General features: G+C 40.6%; 2 protein-coding genes across 3 annotated transcripts; one reads left to right on the top strand and one right to left on the bottom strand.

Moving 5' to 3' along the window:
• Window positions 1–6,441: 6,441 nt before the first annotated feature.
• Window positions 6,442–7,764, top strand: EFCAB10 (EF-hand calcium binding domain 10; the record flags this gene model as incomplete). Its single annotated transcript, XM_080359761.1, has 4 exons — window positions 6,442–6,541; window positions 6,682–6,846; window positions 7,116–7,200; window positions 7,728–7,764. 4 exons carry the CDS (start codon window positions 6,442–6,444, stop codon window positions 7,762–7,764), a joined length of 387 nt encoding a protein of 128 aa, XP_080215887.1.
• Window positions 7,765–8,484: 720 nt separating this feature from the next.
• Window positions 8,485–20,047, bottom strand: RINT1 (RAD50 interactor 1). Of its 2 annotated transcripts, XM_080353073.1 has the most exons (14): window positions 19,714–20,047; window positions 18,513–18,708; window positions 18,122–18,363; window positions 17,788–17,961; window positions 17,561–17,710; window positions 16,318–16,474; window positions 14,409–14,519; window positions 13,989–14,214; window positions 13,270–13,407; window positions 12,364–12,563; window positions 11,226–11,440; window positions 10,391–10,571; window positions 10,188–10,306; window positions 8,485–9,021 (listed from the first exon to the last, which is right to left on the bottom strand). In XM_080353073.1, exons 2-14 carry the CDS (start codon window positions 18,687–18,689, stop codon window positions 8,808–8,810), a joined length of 2,304 nt encoding a protein of 767 aa, XP_080209199.1. In that variant the 5' UTR covers window positions 18,690–18,708; window positions 19,714–20,047; the 3' UTR covers window positions 8,485–8,807. The 2 variants fall into 2 exon arrangements, with proteins under 2 accessions (XP_080209199.1, XP_080209200.1); XM_080353074.1 differs by lacking the exons at window positions 17,788–17,961; window positions 18,122–18,363; window positions 18,513–18,708; window positions 19,714–20,047 and having other exon boundaries at window positions 16,318–16,472; window positions 17,561–17,690.
• Between the last annotated feature and the right edge of the window lie 263 nt (window positions 20,048–20,310).

Raw genomic sequence — 20,310 nt, 5'->3', positions numbered from 1 at the left:
CTTCAGTGCTACACAGTGGGAGAGCAAGAAACAGTGAACATAAGTTGACACAAGGGAGGTTCAGACCAGATACAAGGAAAAGCCATACTGCCATGGGGATAGTCAAGCATTAGAATAAGTTGCTTAGGGAGGTAGGCACCATCTCCAGCTTCTGAGATTTTTCAAACCCAAACCAGACAAAGTTCTGAGCAAGCTGCTCTGACCTCAGAGCACCCAGGTTTGAGCAGGAAGCTAGACTGCAGACCTTCTGTCCTATGGTCCAGATGTGAAGGAAGCAATAACAATGATCTAACTCCTCTCTCAAGGATTCATCTCATAGAGTCATTTTCTTAGAAACACTCCCTCATGCCTCCTTCGACTTTTTTCCTAATACCAAACCTTCTCCATTGCTTGATCTTTGTTATTCATTAACCAGCTTTTTTTTGTTAGCTGTATTTCCCAGTCAGAGCTGGTGATGCCCAAGACCTTAGTATTGGCCTTTCTCACTCCGCTGCATCTTTCCTGGATATGTATTTCACTGATTTTTTTTTTTCCAGATGTCCCTGATATATACCACAGAGTTTCCTTTGAGACACTTTACCTGCTTTGTTTCTAAGGCAGCATAGGACAAAGCAAGGAAACTACTGTACACTCTAACAAGTCTTGTCTTTTTATGTTCATGGAACCAAGCACTTCAGCTGTTCTTCCAGAATGTCAGTCTTTTGACTAACTGCATAACAGGCTACATGGCATTTTTTTCTAAATCTACTGTCCCAGTTACCGGTATATTCTCTATTACAACACATGCACTGTTGCAGTTCATATGAAGAGTATGTCTATCCTTGACATCTGTGGGAAACCATCTACATTGACATTGACCTCCACCAAATGCTGATGAATCCAGAAAAAAATTGGACTGTGGAGAGTAAGAGAAACTAAGGCAATGGAGATGGATCTCTGATGTCACCACCCGATGTAGTGTGAACTCGCTCTACAGATAGTGCTAGAATAACATCATCTGTGATCCTAAGAGCTCAGAGCCACAGTTAACAATCATATATCTCAAACAATGAAGGCTCCTGCTAAACATCTTATTTTCCCCCTTTGCCTTCAGCAAAAGTCCCACTGTAGTTGTAGGAAATAAATTTATTGGGTTTTCAGTCAACTGGGAAGTGACCAGTTCTGTAAGAGACCTGTGTTTCCTGATATTCAACTAGCCTCTTTTTTGTGACCTATTTTTAATTCTTGACTCAGAAGCAGTAACTTGGAAGTATTTTTCTGATTCCTGATATTTAATTTTTTCTCAGTATATGATTTTTTGATGGCAGGTTTAGTCTTTATTTTGCAGTTAACTGAAAAAATACCCAAACAAATGAACAAAAAACATTTGCAGCTTAGCCTTAAAACTGAAGGCTCTTGTTCTTGTAGTGGGGACTGGGATGGCAACATGGTGAAGGCACAGTGATCCAGGCTACTTCTGTACTACATCAATGACAATTCTTGACAGGAGTGCTCACCAAGCTGGGTCTGGCTGTGCCAGACATGCTACTTACACAAAAGGAAGGGCTGGCTGGGAACATTCACATTGGTTGGCAGCTTTGGCAGCAAGGACTACGAGATGATAGCAAAACTTAAGATTCTGAGCAAAGTGAGGAAGATAAATAGTGAAAGTTCAACCCTGGAATTTAGGAGAGTAGACATTGTCTCATTGCAGATGTTTTGTTGGCAGAATCCTGCAGAAGACTGCCCTGCAGGGCCCAGGGGAGCTAGCTGAAGCACAAGAATGGTCCTTTCTGACATGCAGGAAGTTGAGCAGACATGGGAGAAGGCCAGGGTGCCTAAATGGGAAACTCCAGACTGAAATCAAATCCAAAAGGCGAGCATACAAGCTGTGGAAGCAGCAATGGGCTATCCTCAAGGAATACAGAAATACTGCCTAGGCACACTGAAGCAGAACTAGGAAAGCCAAAGCTCAACTGAAGTTGGAATTAGACCAGCCCTTTCTGTACAGTAATGTGGAAAGAAGGCTAAGGAAATTGCGCATCCCACTAGTGACGAAGGACATGGAAACACCTGAGATACACTCAGTGCTGCTTTGCTTCAGGTTTTAACTAGAGAAGTCTGTGCTCAGATCACTAGGCAGAGTCTGGGGAGTGAGGTATGACCCATGTAAGAGGAAGACTGAGTTAAGGACTACTTAGCGTGGATCTATACCACTCTCTGAAGAAAGCCAGGCAGGATTCAGGGATGGAGGCTGATACCATTACACGGCTGCTGTCATCCTTGAAAAAAATCATGGTGAACAAGGTACAGAGTTTCTAAGGACTGGAAAAAAACAAATGCAATGCCCATTTTCCCAGGGAACTACAGACTGCTCAAACCAACCTCAATCCCAGGCAGATTATGGAACAAATGCTCCCGGAAGCCATGTCCAAACACCATGGATTTACCAAGGGGAAACCATGCCTGACCAACCTGCTTGCCTTTTGTGATGAAATGACTGCCTTCAGGTGCTAACCAGAGGACAGCGAATGCTGTTCACTTCGACCTTAGCAAGGCTTTTGACAACATCTGCTTTTGTATTCTTACAATGATTTAGAGAGATATGGATTCAAAGCATGGACTGTGAGATGGGAGGAAAATTGTCTTGACAGCAGGGCTTGAGAAGGCTGAGGTCGGCAGCTTGACACCTGGTTGGTTGGTTGGTGGTTACTAGTAACATGCCTCAGGGGTTAACGCTGGACCAAATAGTGCTGAAGGGTTTCATTACCATCCTGGATTTTGGGACAGGTTGCAAATTCATAGATAAAAACAAATTGGAGATAGGAATGTGATTAATACAGTAGAGGCAGACCTGTCCTTCAGAGAAACCTCAGTAGGGTAGAAAATTGGGCTGGCAGGAACCTCGTTATGTCCAACAAAGACAAATGCAAAGTCCTGTACCTGGGAGGGAGACACAACCCTGTGTGGTTGCACAAGCTGGATGCTGACTGCCAAGAAAGGAGCTTTGCAGCAAAAGGGCCTGGTTGACAAGCTGAACGTGAGTCAGCAAGGGGCCCCTGGGGTGCTGAAAGCTAACCACAGCCTGAGCCGCAGCAGGAGGAATGTAGGCGGCAGTCAGAGGGAACTGACTGTCCCTCTCTGTTTTGGCACTTGTGAGACTGCATCTGCAGAACCGTGTCCAGCTTGGGCCTCCACCATACAAGACACAGCATGGGATTCTGAAGTGACTCCAGTGGAGTGCTATCAAGATGAAGTCTTAGTAGCTGAAGCATATGATCTATAAGGATGTGATTTTTAAAAAGTTTTGTTCAGTTTTAAGACAAGTTTAATGGAGGAGAGGGGTCTGAGTGCTACCTTTAGCTACAAGGTAGCTGACTGGAGAAAGGATGGAACCAGAGTTTCCCTGGTGGTGCACAACAAAACAGCAATAAGCAACAGACATAAGGTAAAGCAAGGGGACTTCTGATCAGACACAAGTAAAAAATTCTTTGCAAGTCTATTTGAGCACTGGAACAGAGACCAAGTGATGTTGTGGAATTTCCACCTTGGAGATAGTAAAAACTTGACTGGACAAAGCTGTGAACAACCTGCTCTCAACAAAACCAACCAAAACAAGATGAAACAAAACAAAACAAAACAAAACAAAACAAAAAAGGGAATGGTTCTGTCTGTTGAGATAATTAGTACCCCAAACCTTAATATTTCTCCTGTTAATCACTTTCCCTTATAAATATATAGTGTAAAATCCCCTGACAAGGAACTTGCCTGTATATTGGAAGTCATTGAGGATATACACAACAGAAGGGAGCAGTGGAGCTCTTCCAAAGCAGCTACCGAAATGGCAGGACCCAATCACTACAGCTCCACCCTATGCTCCCTAACACGTGTTTTCTAATGTCCACGTTGAGGTAAATCATTAAAGGAGCTGCTACTCAGCAGGTTCACATCAAGCATATGTCAGATGTAGGCATCTTTCCCAGCCCTCACTGCTCCTGTCTCTTCCCACAGTCCTAGACTTCAGTCTTCTAACACTCCCATTTAGAAAAATGTGTCCATCTGCCTGTTCTGCTCAGCAAGACAAATGTTTGTTCTGCACCCAGCTTCATGGCTGACCTGCAGTCCCTGTTCTTATTCGTTACAACACTTAAGACTCCTGATAGTCTCTTTAGTTCTATGTAATTTGATAAAAGGCTTAAGTTATTAACAATAATCTGCAGAAGTCTCAGCTTCTATCACAACAGATATTAAGTCTTTCAAACAAACTCAATTTTAAGTAACCAGGACACTTTAAACACATTAAAATAGATTTGATCCTTGAGTTCTTGATTAAAACTCAGCAGCATCTCTAAAATGGAAAAATATTTTTTTCAGATGTTTGTCAAATCCTGTTTTTTAATTAGTCACCAGAAGTAAGTTTCTTACAAATTGTCCTAAACTGTCAGACTTTTAGGATATGTAGCTGATACTATCATTGTATGAACCGAGGATAATAAATTCCTGACACAACACATTGTCAGAACATTTTTTTTCAAGTAAATAAACAGTGATTTCTTAATAGTAAAATCAAATTTTTAGAAAACTCCTAGTTGTAAATAAAATCGGATTTTCTCTGCTTAGTGACTTTTGAACTATTCCTCGGAGAAATACACTTCAGTTTGTAATTTCTGTGTTTATTCTAAAAATTTCGGCCTTCAACATACTTATTTCATACTGATTATCTTTGCTGACCACTAAAGGAAAAGCTTCCTTTGTCAAATGCTGTTTTCCCGGTTCCAAACACTAACTTACCTACCTTTCTCTTCAGTCTTTCATACGTTCCTTCCTTCCCAGTTAGTTTTTCTGTCCTTAGGTTCTCATTTGCACAAAAATATTTCCCATATCTTTATTTCTCCTCTGCCGGCCAGCTCAGTCTCTTGTTCGTTGTTCTTTGTACTTCAGTCTGCACTTTCTCCCATCACTCTTCCTTAGGAAAAAAACTTCACTAGTGCTTTGCAGACTCTATTGAAAGGCACAGAAAAGTCAAATGCAGGAATGGGTTCAGCAGCTATGAAATGTATTCCTTAAGAAAAGGAGGTTTCTACCCCTGCCAGGTAGCTGTGAAGGGAGGTAACTGTTATAAACCTGCAGTTCCTCTTGTAGCAGGTAGCCTCATCAGTTTAAAATACTAAGGAATACAGATAGAGCATGGTTGTATTATCTCTGCAGTTTTGGATGCTGCCTTTCTCCCATTCTTCTTCTGATAGAAATCACCTTTTTTTTTTTTCTTTTTTTTTTTCCTTAATGTCTCATGATATGTTAGTTTTGGCAAAGAGCTAAAATATATAGTTCTAGACTTTTTGCAGGAATATGATTTTTTTTCTTTACTATATGGTCATTTCTCATTGTCTGTTTTTTGATGGCAGACAGTTATGCCTTTGTAGATTTGCTTGATTTTTTTTTTAAGTGGGACACATTATTTGATTGTTTCTGTCCTACTCACAGTGGGTACTACAATAAAAAGGTTCTTTGATGGCTCCTCTCTGCACAAGCTATACTGCAAGCCTCAATAATTATTTAAAAATGTAACCCTTATTACTCATAGTTGCTAATAATTAATTTTGCATATTGTATCAGCATTGAGCACACATGACAACGTTCCACTAGGTGGCATCTGGACCCACTCTTAGGGAAGTCTGCTGCCTCCCTGGGGCCCAGTTTAAAGATGTGAGGAGAAAGCTTCCTGCCCTGGTACAGACTCAGATTGTGATCCAATAGTCTTTTTCCAGGTAGGCAGTGATAAAGTTTGTGATAAAGTTTCCTCATAAGGGAGATGTTCCACTCCATCATCTTTGTTGCCGTGCACTGGACTCTCTCCAGCAGTTCCCTGCCCTTCTGGAACTGAGGGGCCCAGAACTGGACACAACATTCCAGGTGTGGTCTCACCAGGGCAGAGTAGAGGGGCAGGAGAACCTCTCTGACCTGGTAACCACCCCCCTTCTAATACACCCCAGGATGCCATTGGCCTTCCTGGCCACAAGGGCACAGTGCTGGCTCATGGTCATCCTGTTGTCCACCAGGACCCCCAGGTCCCTTTCCCCTACACGGTCCCCTAGCAGGTCGTTCCTCAACTTATACTGCAACCTGGGGTTGTTCGTGCCCAGATGCAAGACTCTACACTTTGTTATATTTCATTAAATTTTCCCCGCCCAACTCTCCAGCCTGTCCATGTCCCGCTGGATGGCAGCCCAGCCTCTGGCGTGTCAGCCACACCTCCCAAGTTTACTCCTCGCGTTGCCTTCCCTGAGGGCTTTTCTCCTCCTCCGTGTACGAACGGCTCCTCCTCCGCCCCGTGCCGCCCGCTCTCACCTCGCGCGGCCTCTCGGCGGGGCGGGGGCGGTTAACGGCCGGGGCGGGGCGGTTGGGGCGGTTAACGGCCGGCGCGCGGGGGCGGGGCGGCGCGCGGTGTCCCAGCAACGCGGGATGGCGGCGGGCGAGCGGGAGGGACACGACTACCTGCAGCGGCACCGCATCCCCGAGCTGCTCCACCGCCTCGGCGAGCTGCTGCTCTACCACCGCCCCGGTGCGGCACCGCGCCCCGGGGCAGGGGAGGCCCGGGCCCGCCGGGGACAGCGGGTCGGGATGGGGCGGGCAGGGGGGCTGCGCGGCCCGCGGTGCCCGGCTGAGGGGCCTGTGTCTGCGGGCGGTTTTACTTCGTTGCAGAAAGGCCACGCGAGTTCCTGATCCAGGTGCTGGAAAGGGTGAAGGCCGGAAAACGAGCCGAGGGGGAGTACCCGTACCTCATGGACGAGGACAACCTGGCCGCCATGTTCAGCTTGCTGGATGTCGTCGGCCAAGGGCACATAACAGCAGCACAGTACAGAGAAGGTGCGTCCCACCTGAGCAGCAGGGCAGGCTGAAGTGCCTGTGTTCACACTGAATTATTAAAATCATTGAAAAGCTATGCCTACATGTACTTTAAAAGTATCTACACTTCTGCCAATACACAACCTAGAACTTAGAAAGTTAAAAAAGCTACATGTGTTTAAGTTACACATGTTTAAGTTACATATGTTTAGCTTATATCATATCTAGGCCACTATAACATGTTAAAATAATCTTTCAAGGACTTGCATAGGAAATTCTCTTTCCTTTAGCTCTTAAAACTTTGGGACTAAGTACTGAAGATCTGCAGTTTGGAGATGATGTGAATATTACACTGGATGTATTCAAGGAGGAAGTGTAAGTTTAAATGAAAGGGGGCTTTTAGGGGGTGGGGAAAGGTATGAACAGGAGATATTTTACTGAGATTTATTTTTTATTTACAAAACTGTAGAATTAACGGACTTTCTGGTGTAAGCTTAACCCCTTTACTTTGCACTGCAAGCTTTAAAAAGGTCAGTTACTGCCTGACCTTGCTGGGCTTGCTGCAGCCTGAACCAAACCCAGCATTTTCCTCCACCATCTGGGTTGTGGGATCCCCTCAGGGCGGCCCTCTGGGATTGCTGTCCCTCGGGTCAGCCAGCCCAGCATCCAGCAGCCCAGGGGTTTGAACACCACCTAGGAATGTGAAATGGCAAAGCAGTGCTGTCATCTTTGCCAGAGGTTGCAACACAGCTGTAGATGAAACAAGCTCAGTTACAATCATTTCTCACGGTCAAGGTAGAGTTCTAGGGGCAATTTTTTGGTAACTGTTGTAATCACTGAAAGGTAATGGAACTAATTATCCTCATTGTTACCTAACTAGAATTCTTTATTTTCTGTCTTAGGAAGAAAAAGATGCTGGCAAGCTGGGCTGTATATTAGTTTGAGCAGTGGTCTGCTATATATGTTAAAAACAGGTTGCTTCTCAATTCTTCTTCTGCTTTGTTAGCTGTGGATAGCTGATTTTAAGCAGTACTGTCTTGTCTTTGTTTTCCATCCCCCCCCTTTGAAAAGGAAAAATGACAAGAACTTGTTCATGTTTACCAGGCACTGGACAGGTATCTTTTGAGAATTGCTTTTCTTAATGCAATTAGATGGTTAAAAAAAAGTAGAGATCTCTTTTTCACAACTAAAAAAGTAGTTTAGAGTTTCTTCAGTTTGTAGCTTACAGTAAGAGGGTATTGCTTATTGGCTCATTACCATTGAATAAAAATATCTTTAAGAGCTGAGCTGGTTTTGGGGGTTTTTAGCCTTGTGTTTTGTGGGTTTTGTTTGTTTGTTTTTAAAGGAAAGACCAACTTCAGCAAGTTATGACAAATGTCCACAATTAATGGTAGCACTTCCAAGTAAAATGCTATTTTCAAACTTACAACACAGCATAAATGCAATTTTTAAGTAGAAACTAAAAAAAAAAAAAAAAAGAGAGAGACTGTTACACTGTTACAGCAAAGAAAAAATAAACTGAACTAGTACAAATAAAAGTGACATTCCTTCATTCCTTCTTTGTTCTTTATATACACATTTTAGTATAGAACATCCATTACCTGAGGTTTAGAGATGTAAAACATCTGTTTAGTTCACAGAAGAGATTTGTCCATGTCTTACACAAGTATATTTACACTGTGAATACTCCTTAGAATGATGTTGACAAGGCAGATGTATTCATTAGAGATGAAGACAGTTCTAGTTTCTAAATGCAATGGCAAGTGGGCTGTTGAACACAATATCTGTGCAGTTTGAAACTATGTCAGTAGTATATTGACATTTTTGTTCAAACTGTATATAAGGCGTAAGATTAGATGAAACCAGGTGTTCAGCATACACTATTGAAAAAAATAACTCAAGTATGTAACTATATTTGCCTTGCATTTGTTCAAAATAATAAGTAATCTAGACAAAGTTATTAACCATTTCTGAAAAAGTCTTTATTTTCCTGTATTTGGCCAACTAGCTCTCAAATTGAGAAGAATCTCAACATCCTTTTGAGATAATTTATAAACTCCAAGTTCATTCAGTGCTGCTGTGGCAGGTGGCTGGTTTGGGTTTAATGTTTCATTTTCTGAAGCTGACTGTAGTACATCCTTCAGAAGCAAGGCTGAGCCAATATTCAGGTTCAGGATGATACAGGCTTCTTTTATGCTAGAGGGAAAAGTTATATGGATTAACATGAGAAGCACCCATGTGATATGCTTAATTTTGTGCACACAGTAATTAAAAAAGAAAAACAACCTCCACAGACTTCTGAAAAGGATCAGAAGTATTGAGCTGGAACAACTGCTCAGATCGAGGCAAATAGCGTACTTGTTCTTACTGTCTAAGCCTTTTCTGTTACATATGTGTATTTCATAAGCATCAGTATTTTGCCTCCCAGTGCTTGGCCTGCCTTTTACTTCTAGAGTTTCTCTGCCAGTACTAAAATACAGAACAGAATTTACCACTTTATCGGTCTAGCTTTCTCTAACTACATTTTCTCCCTAAGATTATTAGAAACTTCTTATTCAGGATACTGTGCTCTTAAAGTGCTAGAATCTGTGCTAGAATCTGAACATTTTCCCTAATTAATATCATTAGGGATCAAGCAGATACCCTGTCTTTGTCACATTGCTTATAGTCTAATTACAATACCTAGCCATATATCCATGAAGTTCTTTGTGCATCTTTGTCCTCTTATGCTTGGGATAACATGATGTGCTCAAAAATTTTAAACCTGAGGATGCTACGTGAATATTCAATTAAAAAATGCCAATAATAATCTTTTCTTCAAGTGTTCAAGACTGAATATTGATTTAAAAATATTGAGTAAGATTTCTGCCCAAGCTAGCCTAGGAGTTCAGCGCTGGACTCTTTAGAAGACTGTGGGCTATTTAAAAAAGACTAACCACAAAGTAGCTTCCTCTCACCAATGAATGCCGCTAGACTCCTATGCAAGGCAATTCTGAGTTGGAACACAGTTTAAAGTAGCATTTCTTCTAAGAACAAAGAAAGTTTATTGTGTTCTAACTATGTCTTTGAGTAGTTTCTTTGGCTTCAGTTTTGGAAGTCTCTGCTACTTATATTCCTTTCATAAATTAATCTGGACATCCTGACTGTTCAAAATACTCTGGAACACATGCCACAGTCCGTTGCTGTCTGAGTATATGCTGCAGAATCAAAACTTCACTAGTTGTAAACACTGGAATCATAAATGATCCACATATTTTAAGTGTGGATCAAAACTGAAAAAATCACGGTGATACGTAAACCACATATATTCATCTGGACATTCACTTCTGAAATACCGACAGATCAGAAATTTGCCTACTTACTGCTTGAAGTAGTTTTCTGGCCTCTTGCAGTAGTGTGAAAATAAAGGGAACAGATTTCTACTCATGTCAAACTGGAGTTGTGCTGCTCCTCCTTCATTGAAATGATTTGCCATAATTACCTAGAAACACAAAGAGGTGCATCTACTGTTTAAGCCACTCACACCTATGGTGTGTTGCATAGGCCACATGTTGCTGATACCTACTTCCTGATATATGTATATATCCACTTTCTCTGCGAGTATTTGCCAGAAAATTTTGAACAGTGAGAGACAGAGCTGCTGTTCTAGTTGTAGCAAGCGGTCTCGTAGTGTCAACAACATTGGGCAAGCTGTGCTTGACAGAGACATTACTGCTTGCTCTGCTTGAGATGGTAAAGATAACCACCTGAAAGAAATTATTGCACTGAAGTCATTATTATGAAATTATTCATATTACAACAACTGAAGTTAAAATTATCCTTTAAAAAAAAATCTTAACCATTTACAATGGTTTGGAGTGAGTTCTGCTTTCTCATTTAAAATCTAAAGGTAATCGCAGTCTAATGCTATGTTTAAATTCCATTTAATACTAAACTCATGCATTAGTTATAAATCTCTGAACATGCTATTCAAAGACACACCATCTAATCTAGAAAATAATTAAATTGCATTCTTTTTTATCAAGTACTTCAGCAATTTTACTCAGGAGCAAACATTCAAGAAGCCCTACAAGTCTGTGAAGACAGAATGGACATTACAGGCCATATCGTATTAACTCTTTCATACTACTATAACGAAAATAATTCTTTTCCAACCTAGAGTGATCCAGAATTCTTCCTACGGTTTTTACACCCACTAATTGTGGAACTACTTTAGAAAGTATAGCATTCAAATAGTCTTGAAGTAAGTGTTTAGAGCATTTTCCAAAACTTACTAGCCTGCCCCATTCCTATTCAGGAAAATAATTTTGGCTCTTAGCTACTCCTGCCTTTATTTACCTCAATATTTTTAACAGGAAATAATATTGTAACATGGGAAGAGACTAAAGAGACAGAATCACCTCTCTTTTTTGTACAGCTTTGCAGCATCTTTGACCTCTCTGAAGACATGATCTACCTGACGAGTCAGCATGTCATGTTTCAGGCGTTCCAGGAGGTTAATCATGTCATCAAAGACAGAGCTCTCCATCGAAGCCAGCTGCCCCAGCTGTAGCTGACTGACAGCATCACTTTCTGCATGAACCTCCAGTTCCGCCTGCTGTAGCTGCAGGAAAAACTAGAGAAACAAAACCAGATACGAATAACACAAACAATAATCTTACCATTTGAACTTTTCATTGCTACTTTAGAGGCACAGTTCTAGAAAAAACTCTCCTGACACATTTATAAACTTAAGATTTTATAAACACTTTCTTATTTTTCCCTGTGGTCCTGACTTAGTGAAAAAGAAAACAAGGTGTTTTAAGCCTAGTGATGGAACTAACACAGGTTTCAGATGAACAGCAGATAGGTAATGGGAATAGATCTAGAGAAATACTGAAAAGATATTTAAAGATTGACAGTAGAATGCTCAAAAAAACTCCAATTTTGACCTTTTTAATGTTTGCAAAATAAAACTAGAATCTTTACTTGTAATTAATTTTAGAAATAATTGTTCATTAAATCACAAATTTACTAGGCTGACAACAGCAAGAAAAGGGATCAAGTCTGACGTGACATAGTGGTAACAACTTGTTGGTTTTGCTTTTAAGCAGAGCAAGATGTTCAGATGGATGCAGCTGTATACCACGAAGGCTGCTGTCCTATCAAGTCAAGACTACCCTCTGCTAGAGCCACAGTTTCTTTTGAAGACAAAAATAATTTGGAGACTGCCCATCTTGCACACAAATCAGTGCTGTTAATACTGGCTCAGAGATCTCCAAAATCAACTCACTACTTTTTTACAATACAAAGCATGTAAAGGAGACTGCTTTTTGTCTGTTCACATTATTCCATTCCCCAGGCTCTCTTTGTATTTCCCTAGGAAGTTTATAATAAATACAACTTAGATCTCAAACAAGAATCTCTCCTTATACAACTTTTATTAAATACGAATTTACTTGTCATTCTATTTTTTCAATAATAATTCTGTTGAATACACTTAGATAAACAGTATGAAAATAAAGTCCTTTTTTTCTTTAAAGTAAAATAATTACTTACTACATTGTCAGCCCAGTCTGCCAACACTGTTGCTATATAGTTAACAGCATTAAGTATTGCACAGTATCGGAAGCCTAAAGGAGCTCTAGTCTCTTCCTTCATTACTTGAGTTAATCGTATCCTGAAATCATCAACTAACTCCTTCTGTAGGCCCAGGAACTGTAGTTTTCTGGAAGCTGTTGGAAGATTCTTATACCTTTCTGGAAAGACATTAACAAAATGTTTTTAGGTTTTCCAACACTGAAAAAAAGCTTTTCAAAAATAAACATTACAGTCATCTTACTACACAACCTCTGAGAACATCATATATAGTATTTAAAACAGCTGACATTTTAACAATTTTAGGGAAACTAGTCAATGCAAAAGCTAAACATGTAGAGAAACTATATTCTTCCCCCTCCTGATTCCACTAGCACTTTGTATTTTAATGCTTGAAGCAAGATGGGATTATACCACACCACCCAGTGTGGCCGCTAAAGCTTACTCACAGAGTAAGATAAAACCATTGAATATGCAATTAAGTGTCTCCTGCAAAATTACTTGTTCTTATATTCTCCTCCAAGAAAGCAGAGGTTACCTAATAGCTTCTACATTGTCGTGGAATCAAAAGGAATAATGGCATTTTTTTTAATTACTGCATTGTAACAAATTACATTACCTCAAGTATGAACAAGTTTTAATATGCTAAATATATATTTTTGATTATTTTGTAAACATGTCACTGGCTCAAGATTATTCATACTTGAGTTGGTGTCCAAAATACAAAACTAACAGGAAACATCCAAACTTTGCGACGTTACTTGGCAACTACAGCTGACAATGGACACTTAGTAAAAAAACCTTGTTAGCTGAAGTTTTCTTAACATTTCTTACAAACAAGAGCAATGCCTACAGATTAATAATTACCTGTTATAACTAACAACAGAGTCATAAAAGTTTCAGCACAGTCTGGAACTTTCATGTCATCTACATCAGTGATATCTTTGTATTGCGATATCCACGCAGCCTCAGATGAAAGCATGGAGTCCATTTTCTGAAGAGCAACTGAGAAGCACAAAAGTTGTGAATTGTAGAAGTATTTTTTTATTAAAAACTTAAACAAAGCACCTTCTAAAATATATAAACATAAAACCCTGATCTCTACTAATCTTACATCTTCAGGTTATAAAAACTACTGATGACTGGATTCATACAAAACCAGCCTCAATGTATTTGCATTTGCAAGGCTGCTCACAACTATGTCAGAGTTGACTGGGGGTTTAGTTTTGTTTTAACAGTTGGCTTGCTCCTTTCCAATGTATTTCTTCTTAATTTCTCAAAAGTTAATACCTCTCCCCTATTTCAATTTAGAGTCCATCCTTGTCTGCACACACGTGAATGCAACACTTGCCTAAAAACAAGCCTAGCGGATTCCAGCTTAGGGGCAAGAATCCTACAAACCACAGAAGCACTCTGAGTCTAACCAATTATTAGTCAAAACAATCACAGAATATGAAAATATGTATGTTGTATGTAGTAGCCCTGTCCAAGTGACTTATCCTATTTGAGAAGGCTACGCATAGAAGTATATATATACTTTCTGATCGTGCAGTGTAAAGGCCAATAAAATCCATTTGAAGTCTTACATTTTCTTTCCACTGTTAGCCACCTTTGGAAGCAGGACTCTTCTGACAGAATATGCATGCAACTGGGAAAGCTGCTGAGATATCCGTGAACGCTGTACAACTCTCTCTCAAATAGAAGCACCTCATCCACAAGGTGACAAAAGAGGGTATCATCATACAACAGGCATGGAATATCAGCAGCCAGCTTCTCCAAAATCAGCATCACTAGGCCACGAGAGAATTCAAGCTTTTGAAAGAAAAAAAAGTGAATAAAATGTCACAGATAGAAAGTATTAACACGTGCAAACATGTACATAACAAACTGCTACCAGGCTGAGTTAAAAGTCTCATCACACACTTGGTGAAATCAGTGGGCTTGCACAAATATCTGTTAGAAGTTGACTTACATATTCGTATGTGTAAAACCAAGAAAGTGCTTACCCCAGCATTCACTGAAGATCCTGCTTTCTCCAGTATTGGCTGGATTTTGTCATCAAGGAACTTTGCATGATTTCCAATCCACATAAGTACTTGTGTTAAATACCACTCAGGCTTATTTAAAAAAAGAAAAGAACATTAATTCAGGTGCTACTATTTTAAGATAAATTTCCAAACATATCAGTCTCTTTTCCTGCCTTTTGACCTCAGATCACACAAGTCTTTCACATTGTTTTACTTAGCTTTGATTTTCATAAAAGCAGCATCAGATAAATACTTCTGGATTTGAACAGTCTTAAATGCACCAATTATCCTGTTTCTTCTCAAACAAAAGCTCCATTTTTAAATCTCCCTCTACTGCATTCTCACTCATGAGGTCCTCTTTTCTGTTTCATATACTTCCTCCTGTTCTTCTGTGTGGTCTTTATTTCTTGGTACAGCAAGAAGGATGCACTCCTGAGAAAACTCTCCGCTGTGGCTCAGTTCTTACTGTCATTGTATCCAAACTCCAGCCCATCTTCCCCCAGAAGAGAGGAATCTTTCACCTCATTTCACACCACAATGCCCTTAAGCTTCCTCAGTTTCCACACCTAAATATATGCCCTGTAGTTTTTGATGAATGTTTTTTTCAATGTTAGTGTAAGCAGAAGCAGTTCCTGTCCTCCTCACTCCCAGTAGCCAACTGGGAGTAGCTACTGAGCTGCACTCACATTCTCCACATTTTGTCTGTTTCTCATTTCTGTATTAATTTTCAACTGTCGACTGAATTTCATCACAGTTTTTCTTTGTTTGTTTGACATTCCTTTGTCAACAAGCCAAGATCACTGTGAGCTCCGAGCCTGTTCTCTGCAGTATTTGTAATCCCTTCCAGGTTGATGTCTCTCAAACATTTTACACAGGTATTTTCTTTATTCCATTATCCAAATCATTATTAAACAACAAAACAAAAAACCCAACCCAAATTCAAGCAAATCCCTGTTGAAATATCTTTCTGATCTGGCACTAGATTACCTGTAAACTTTTCTTCACAAGTTTTTTTAGAAAAAATAGATGCTCATATATTGTCGATCACAAATTCCAACTCTTGAACATAATCTTCCCATTTGCTTATGAAATAATTTCGTTCATGTCTAAAAAACCTCTTCCCCACTAACATTCATTACATTATTTTAAAAAGCGCTGTAGTAGCAACTATCAAGATTGCAAATATATTTACATTTACCCAAGATTGTCAACACAAGTACATAGACTTGTGCAACTAAATTGTTACAAAACAGCTCTCCAACTCTGCTGCAGATGCACTACAGTAGCATTAATGCACCGAAACCTGTTCCAACGATAATACTCAGACAAAACCCCTCAGTCTTTGAAGATAATTCCTACAAAAGTAAGTCAGTCTCCAACTGGTAAACTGCAAATCTCTTGTTGTATTTTAACCCAGAAAACTAACAGTGCCTTTAGACTAATCACATTTTATATTTTTACAGCAGAATCCAACAGTTTCAGTTACATTAAGGTAGCAAAACACCATGCCAAAAATCAAAGCCACAGCTCTGTACAGCCTTTGAGCTCAAGCAATAAGGAACTGGGCACAACCATTTGCAAGGACACAGAGGAAATCCAGCAAAGCTTCTGAAATTATGAGTCAGTCTAAGATTGCAGTCACACTTCCTAAAGCATCTGCGCAAGAGAGAAATGTTGCCTGGCTCCAAGAAAATGCTTGTGCCTCTGAAAGGACTCCAAGTGCTATCTCGATGTCTGTCCACACTTAGGTAGACACAAGAACTGCACAGTTTTGAAGAATCTTAATTCCAGAAAGGAAAGCATTAAAGCTATACAATTTAAATACAGCAATCTATCTATTGCTTAAAAACCAAAACAAAACAAAAAAACGAAGTGCTTTTTCTCATACCTTGTTTAAAACATTGGTTTGTTTATTGCCAGTGAAATGATACTTGAATCTCTTCTGAAGAGGATTCAGCATGATCTGTATTGGAAGGATAATGGGTGGCGATGAGGGTAATGAGTACTTTTCTGGCAATTGTTTAGGTTTGGTCAAAAGTTCATCTCTAAGTTTGACAGTCAAGGATGAATTTAAGTGTTGAATTCTCCCAACATCATCGTTTCAATAGAACAGGTTTATAAGAATGAACTTTTCTTAGTTCTACCTCACTGGCTGAAGGCACTACTATGCAATCGATACAATTCCTCAAATATGAAGGATACTCTAAATGTTTCAGTTTATAGAATATTTAGTACAACTCAGGCTGCTAAGAATTATTCATTCAATAACAACACAAGTCACTAAAGTCAGTTTGATTTAGGAAACTCCTATCCAAAAAAAAATAACACAGAAAACCACCATTATCAGTACCAAACACAGGGGCTGTCCAAGAGACATGCTTATTTATATTTAATAAAGGAAGATAAAAGACTCATGAGAATAATACATACAAGACATTATTTCCCATTTTCACATAACTGATTCAAGTGACCCAGTCTGACAGACCAAAATTGTTACCAACTCAGGGTTGTGTAGAATGGCCTTGTATCTTCCTGCTCGCTTTAGCTGTGCTTTATTTGACCCACAAAAAAACAAAGGAACAGGATAAGCAGCAGTGCCTTCTGATTAACCTCAAAGGCAGACTACAATGGCTGCACAATTAAAATCCTTCTGCAGTCAACCCATTTGCAAAGTCTCCTTCTGAGACATGCATCTTTAGCTTTCCCTCTTTTCCTTCTGGAATGGGACATATTAAAGTGACTAAGGCTGATTTCAAATAAGGCTATGAAAGGAAAAGCTTTAACCGTGTAAAATAAAATACACACCACCATTTTTTATTAACATGGGTAATATTATCAAAGCGTCTAAGGCCTGATCCTCATTAAACCTGAACTGTCAGCTACCATGAGATAAGCAGATCTGATTATTTGGTGTTACAGTGATGCTACTGCCAAAAAAGGCAACTTTGGCATCTGGCATTTTCTGAACAACAACAACAACAAAAAATTGTAATGTTAATACAAAGTACCGTAAATTAAAATTATCTTCTGTCTTTAGGAAGAACACAATTTTAAATAATTCTCCTTGAGAATGTGCATCTCTGACATTCATTATTCCTACTAAAGTATACCACAGCTCTTTAAAAGGATACGAGGTCTGCAATTTCAGAAGCTGACAAAACAACATCTCCAAATTATTGTATACATCAGGAGCATTTGCTGGTGCAGAAAGGCCAAACGCCTGAGACTGAGGCGGCCCCACAAACGGCCAGCGGAGCTGGGTTAGTACCTCTTCAAAGTCACTGCAACACAAAACAAGCACTTTAACACGAACTTACAGAACAACACAAAGACAAGGCAGTGACAGTACATCCCTTACCTAGACAATTTGTCCTTAAGAATTTTATGCCAGAATTTAACAGTGGATCTCACAAAAGCAAGAAGATGAGAACAAGATGACTCCTTAAGTTTAATATCCAGTTCTGCCATGCATTCCAGGGTACTGGCTGCCTCTGGAACATTGTTGGTCATCAGATATTGCTGAATGCTATCACTACAAAACACAAGAGTTAAGGCAAAAAATTCATTAAAGATAAAATAATAATTTGTATATTGAAAAACAAAGATAAAACTTTCTCAAATCTGAAATATTTTAATGACAAGACAAACTACGTTACCAGTCACAGAACACAAATGCAATACCCAAACTTCACCTTAATTCTTCTATTCGTGAAATCCATTTAAGATAGCACAGGTGTCGTTCAATCTCTTCTATTTGACTAATCAGTACATCAAGATCCTCCATCCATGGCTGAGCTTTCAGTAAGTGGCTATCGATTGATTCAGACAGAAGAGCTTCTTCCTCTAGAAGCCGATTCAGAGACTTTTTAGAATCTTCTGCATTCTTTAAGGCATTCTGAATTCTCTTAGGGACTTCTGATGAAACTGTAAGCACCTGCATTGATAAAGAAGTATTAAGTCTGACACAAAACCACTGTGCTATGTAGAGGAGTACTATTTCAGATAATAATATATTGCTTTAAGTATACTTAGTTAGTCATATAACATATTCAAAGGGAAAATTAAAAAAGGAAATATGCTTACCTGTTCTTCTAACTGCTTTTTATTTTCAGATAGCTTATCAATAAGGTCATCAAGCTTCCTCAGAGAATCATAGTCAGTTCCAACCTCTCTTTCCACAAATTCAGAAACATAGTATGGGATATCACAATGATCTAGATCTCTTGTGACTTCTTTCTTTCCAACAACATCGGTTGCCATGTTTTCTTTCCCTGCAATACTGATTATACAATTTCTAATTAGTCACCACTAAGACAGCACAAACAACTATTGATCTACACAAAACTCCATGACAAGCTAGGCAGTTCAACTGCAATTAAAACTTAGAGCAGTATATTTACTGGATGTCTTAATTTAAGTGAGACAATTTGCTGACATAAGTCTTAACTGAGATATGCTAAAACCTTGATTACACGTCCATCTGTCAATGCATCATACACTAATTACTGAGGAGAAATATACCTGATAATTTCTTCCTTCCCCAAAACTGTGAACTTTAGTTTTAAAAGTTTAATATGTGTGTAATATAGAAAACATACTGAAAAATACTAAAAATGTATATTTGTAAAATACAAAGGAAGATAACAGTGATCTGCTTTATCATTTCATATCCTTTCAGGATGTTCCAGAGATATCAATTGATGACTGACAATTTCTAGTAAAGTATCCACTCACGTCTTGCAATTATTTGTAAAGTTAAAGCATCACTGGAATATTTATAAGAAAATCCACATGGTATAACAGAAAATGCACCAGACTTGAAATTGAGAGGATGATTATGTATCGTGAAACTACAAAAGGCAACAACGATGAATGTTTGGCAACTTCAATTCTCAACTTTTTAATATCACTTGCAAAACAGTATTTAAAATTTTAATTTATATACTTGCCCTTTATCTGCTACAAGCTTTAATTAGGTGAAAAACCCCACTAAACTGACAACAGGAGTGAGAAAATGGTGCAACCGAGGAGCCAAAGCTGGAGAAGCAATAGGGAGCACCAGGAAGGGCAAACTGGGAGACCGAGTGTGTTGCTAAGGCAGAAGTGCATAAAGAAAAGAGAGGAGTGAAAAGCACCGTGCTGTTTGCAGCAATGAAAACAAGTTACACCGCAGAAGACTGCTACCGAGCGGTGCTCTTCACCAAAGGATAAGGATACAGGAGAGAGGACCAAGGCTCTGAGGAGCATCCTCCAGTGGCGCCCCAGCCCGCAGCTCAGCACCCACCTTCGCCAGAGGGCCAGGACGGCTCGAGGAGCGCTGGAGCTTCAGCGGGCCCCGGGGAGGCCCCGGGGAGGCTCCGGGCGAGGCCCCCGCAGCCCAGGCCAGGCGGCCGAGCAGCCCCTCTCCCCGCCAGCCGCGAACGCCCCGCTGAGCTCCTCTTCCCCCGTCGCGCCGCTGGCTGGACGGCGCCAGCAGGGCCCTGCGAGCGGGCGCAGGCAGCGCAGCTCGTTGTGACACGGGCCCGCCGAGGCAGCCCAGGGCTCCCCCGGCCGCCGGAGGGAACGTGGCGGGGTCAGGTCCCCCCGGTGCCCTGCCCGGGAACGACGGGCCGGCCCCGCCCCTGCCGCGTCAGCAGCGCGCAGGTCACGGGCGCGCAGTGCTGCCCGCGGGCGGGGCCGGAAAGGCGCATGCGCAGTGCCCACTCGCGCCTGGCCGGACTGGCGTGAGGAGCCCGCGGTGCGCATGCGCAAAGACGGCAGCCGGCTGCCGCCTCCGGCCCCGGCCCGGCGCCCCGCACACCGCCACCGCAGCCGGTCGGGGTGGCGGTCCCGCTCTTCGGAAGGCTGGGCTCGTCGAGCAGCTGATTTTGTTCCTGCGTGG

The sequence above is a fragment of the Nesoenas mayeri genome (assembly GCF_963082525.1).
Source record: "Nesoenas mayeri genome assembly, chromosome: 1".
Lineage (NCBI taxonomy): Eukaryota > Metazoa > Chordata > Aves > Columbiformes > Columbidae > Nesoenas > Nesoenas mayeri.
Note: the sequence above shows the minus strand (reverse complement) of the source record. Positions and strands in the feature narration are given on the sequence as shown.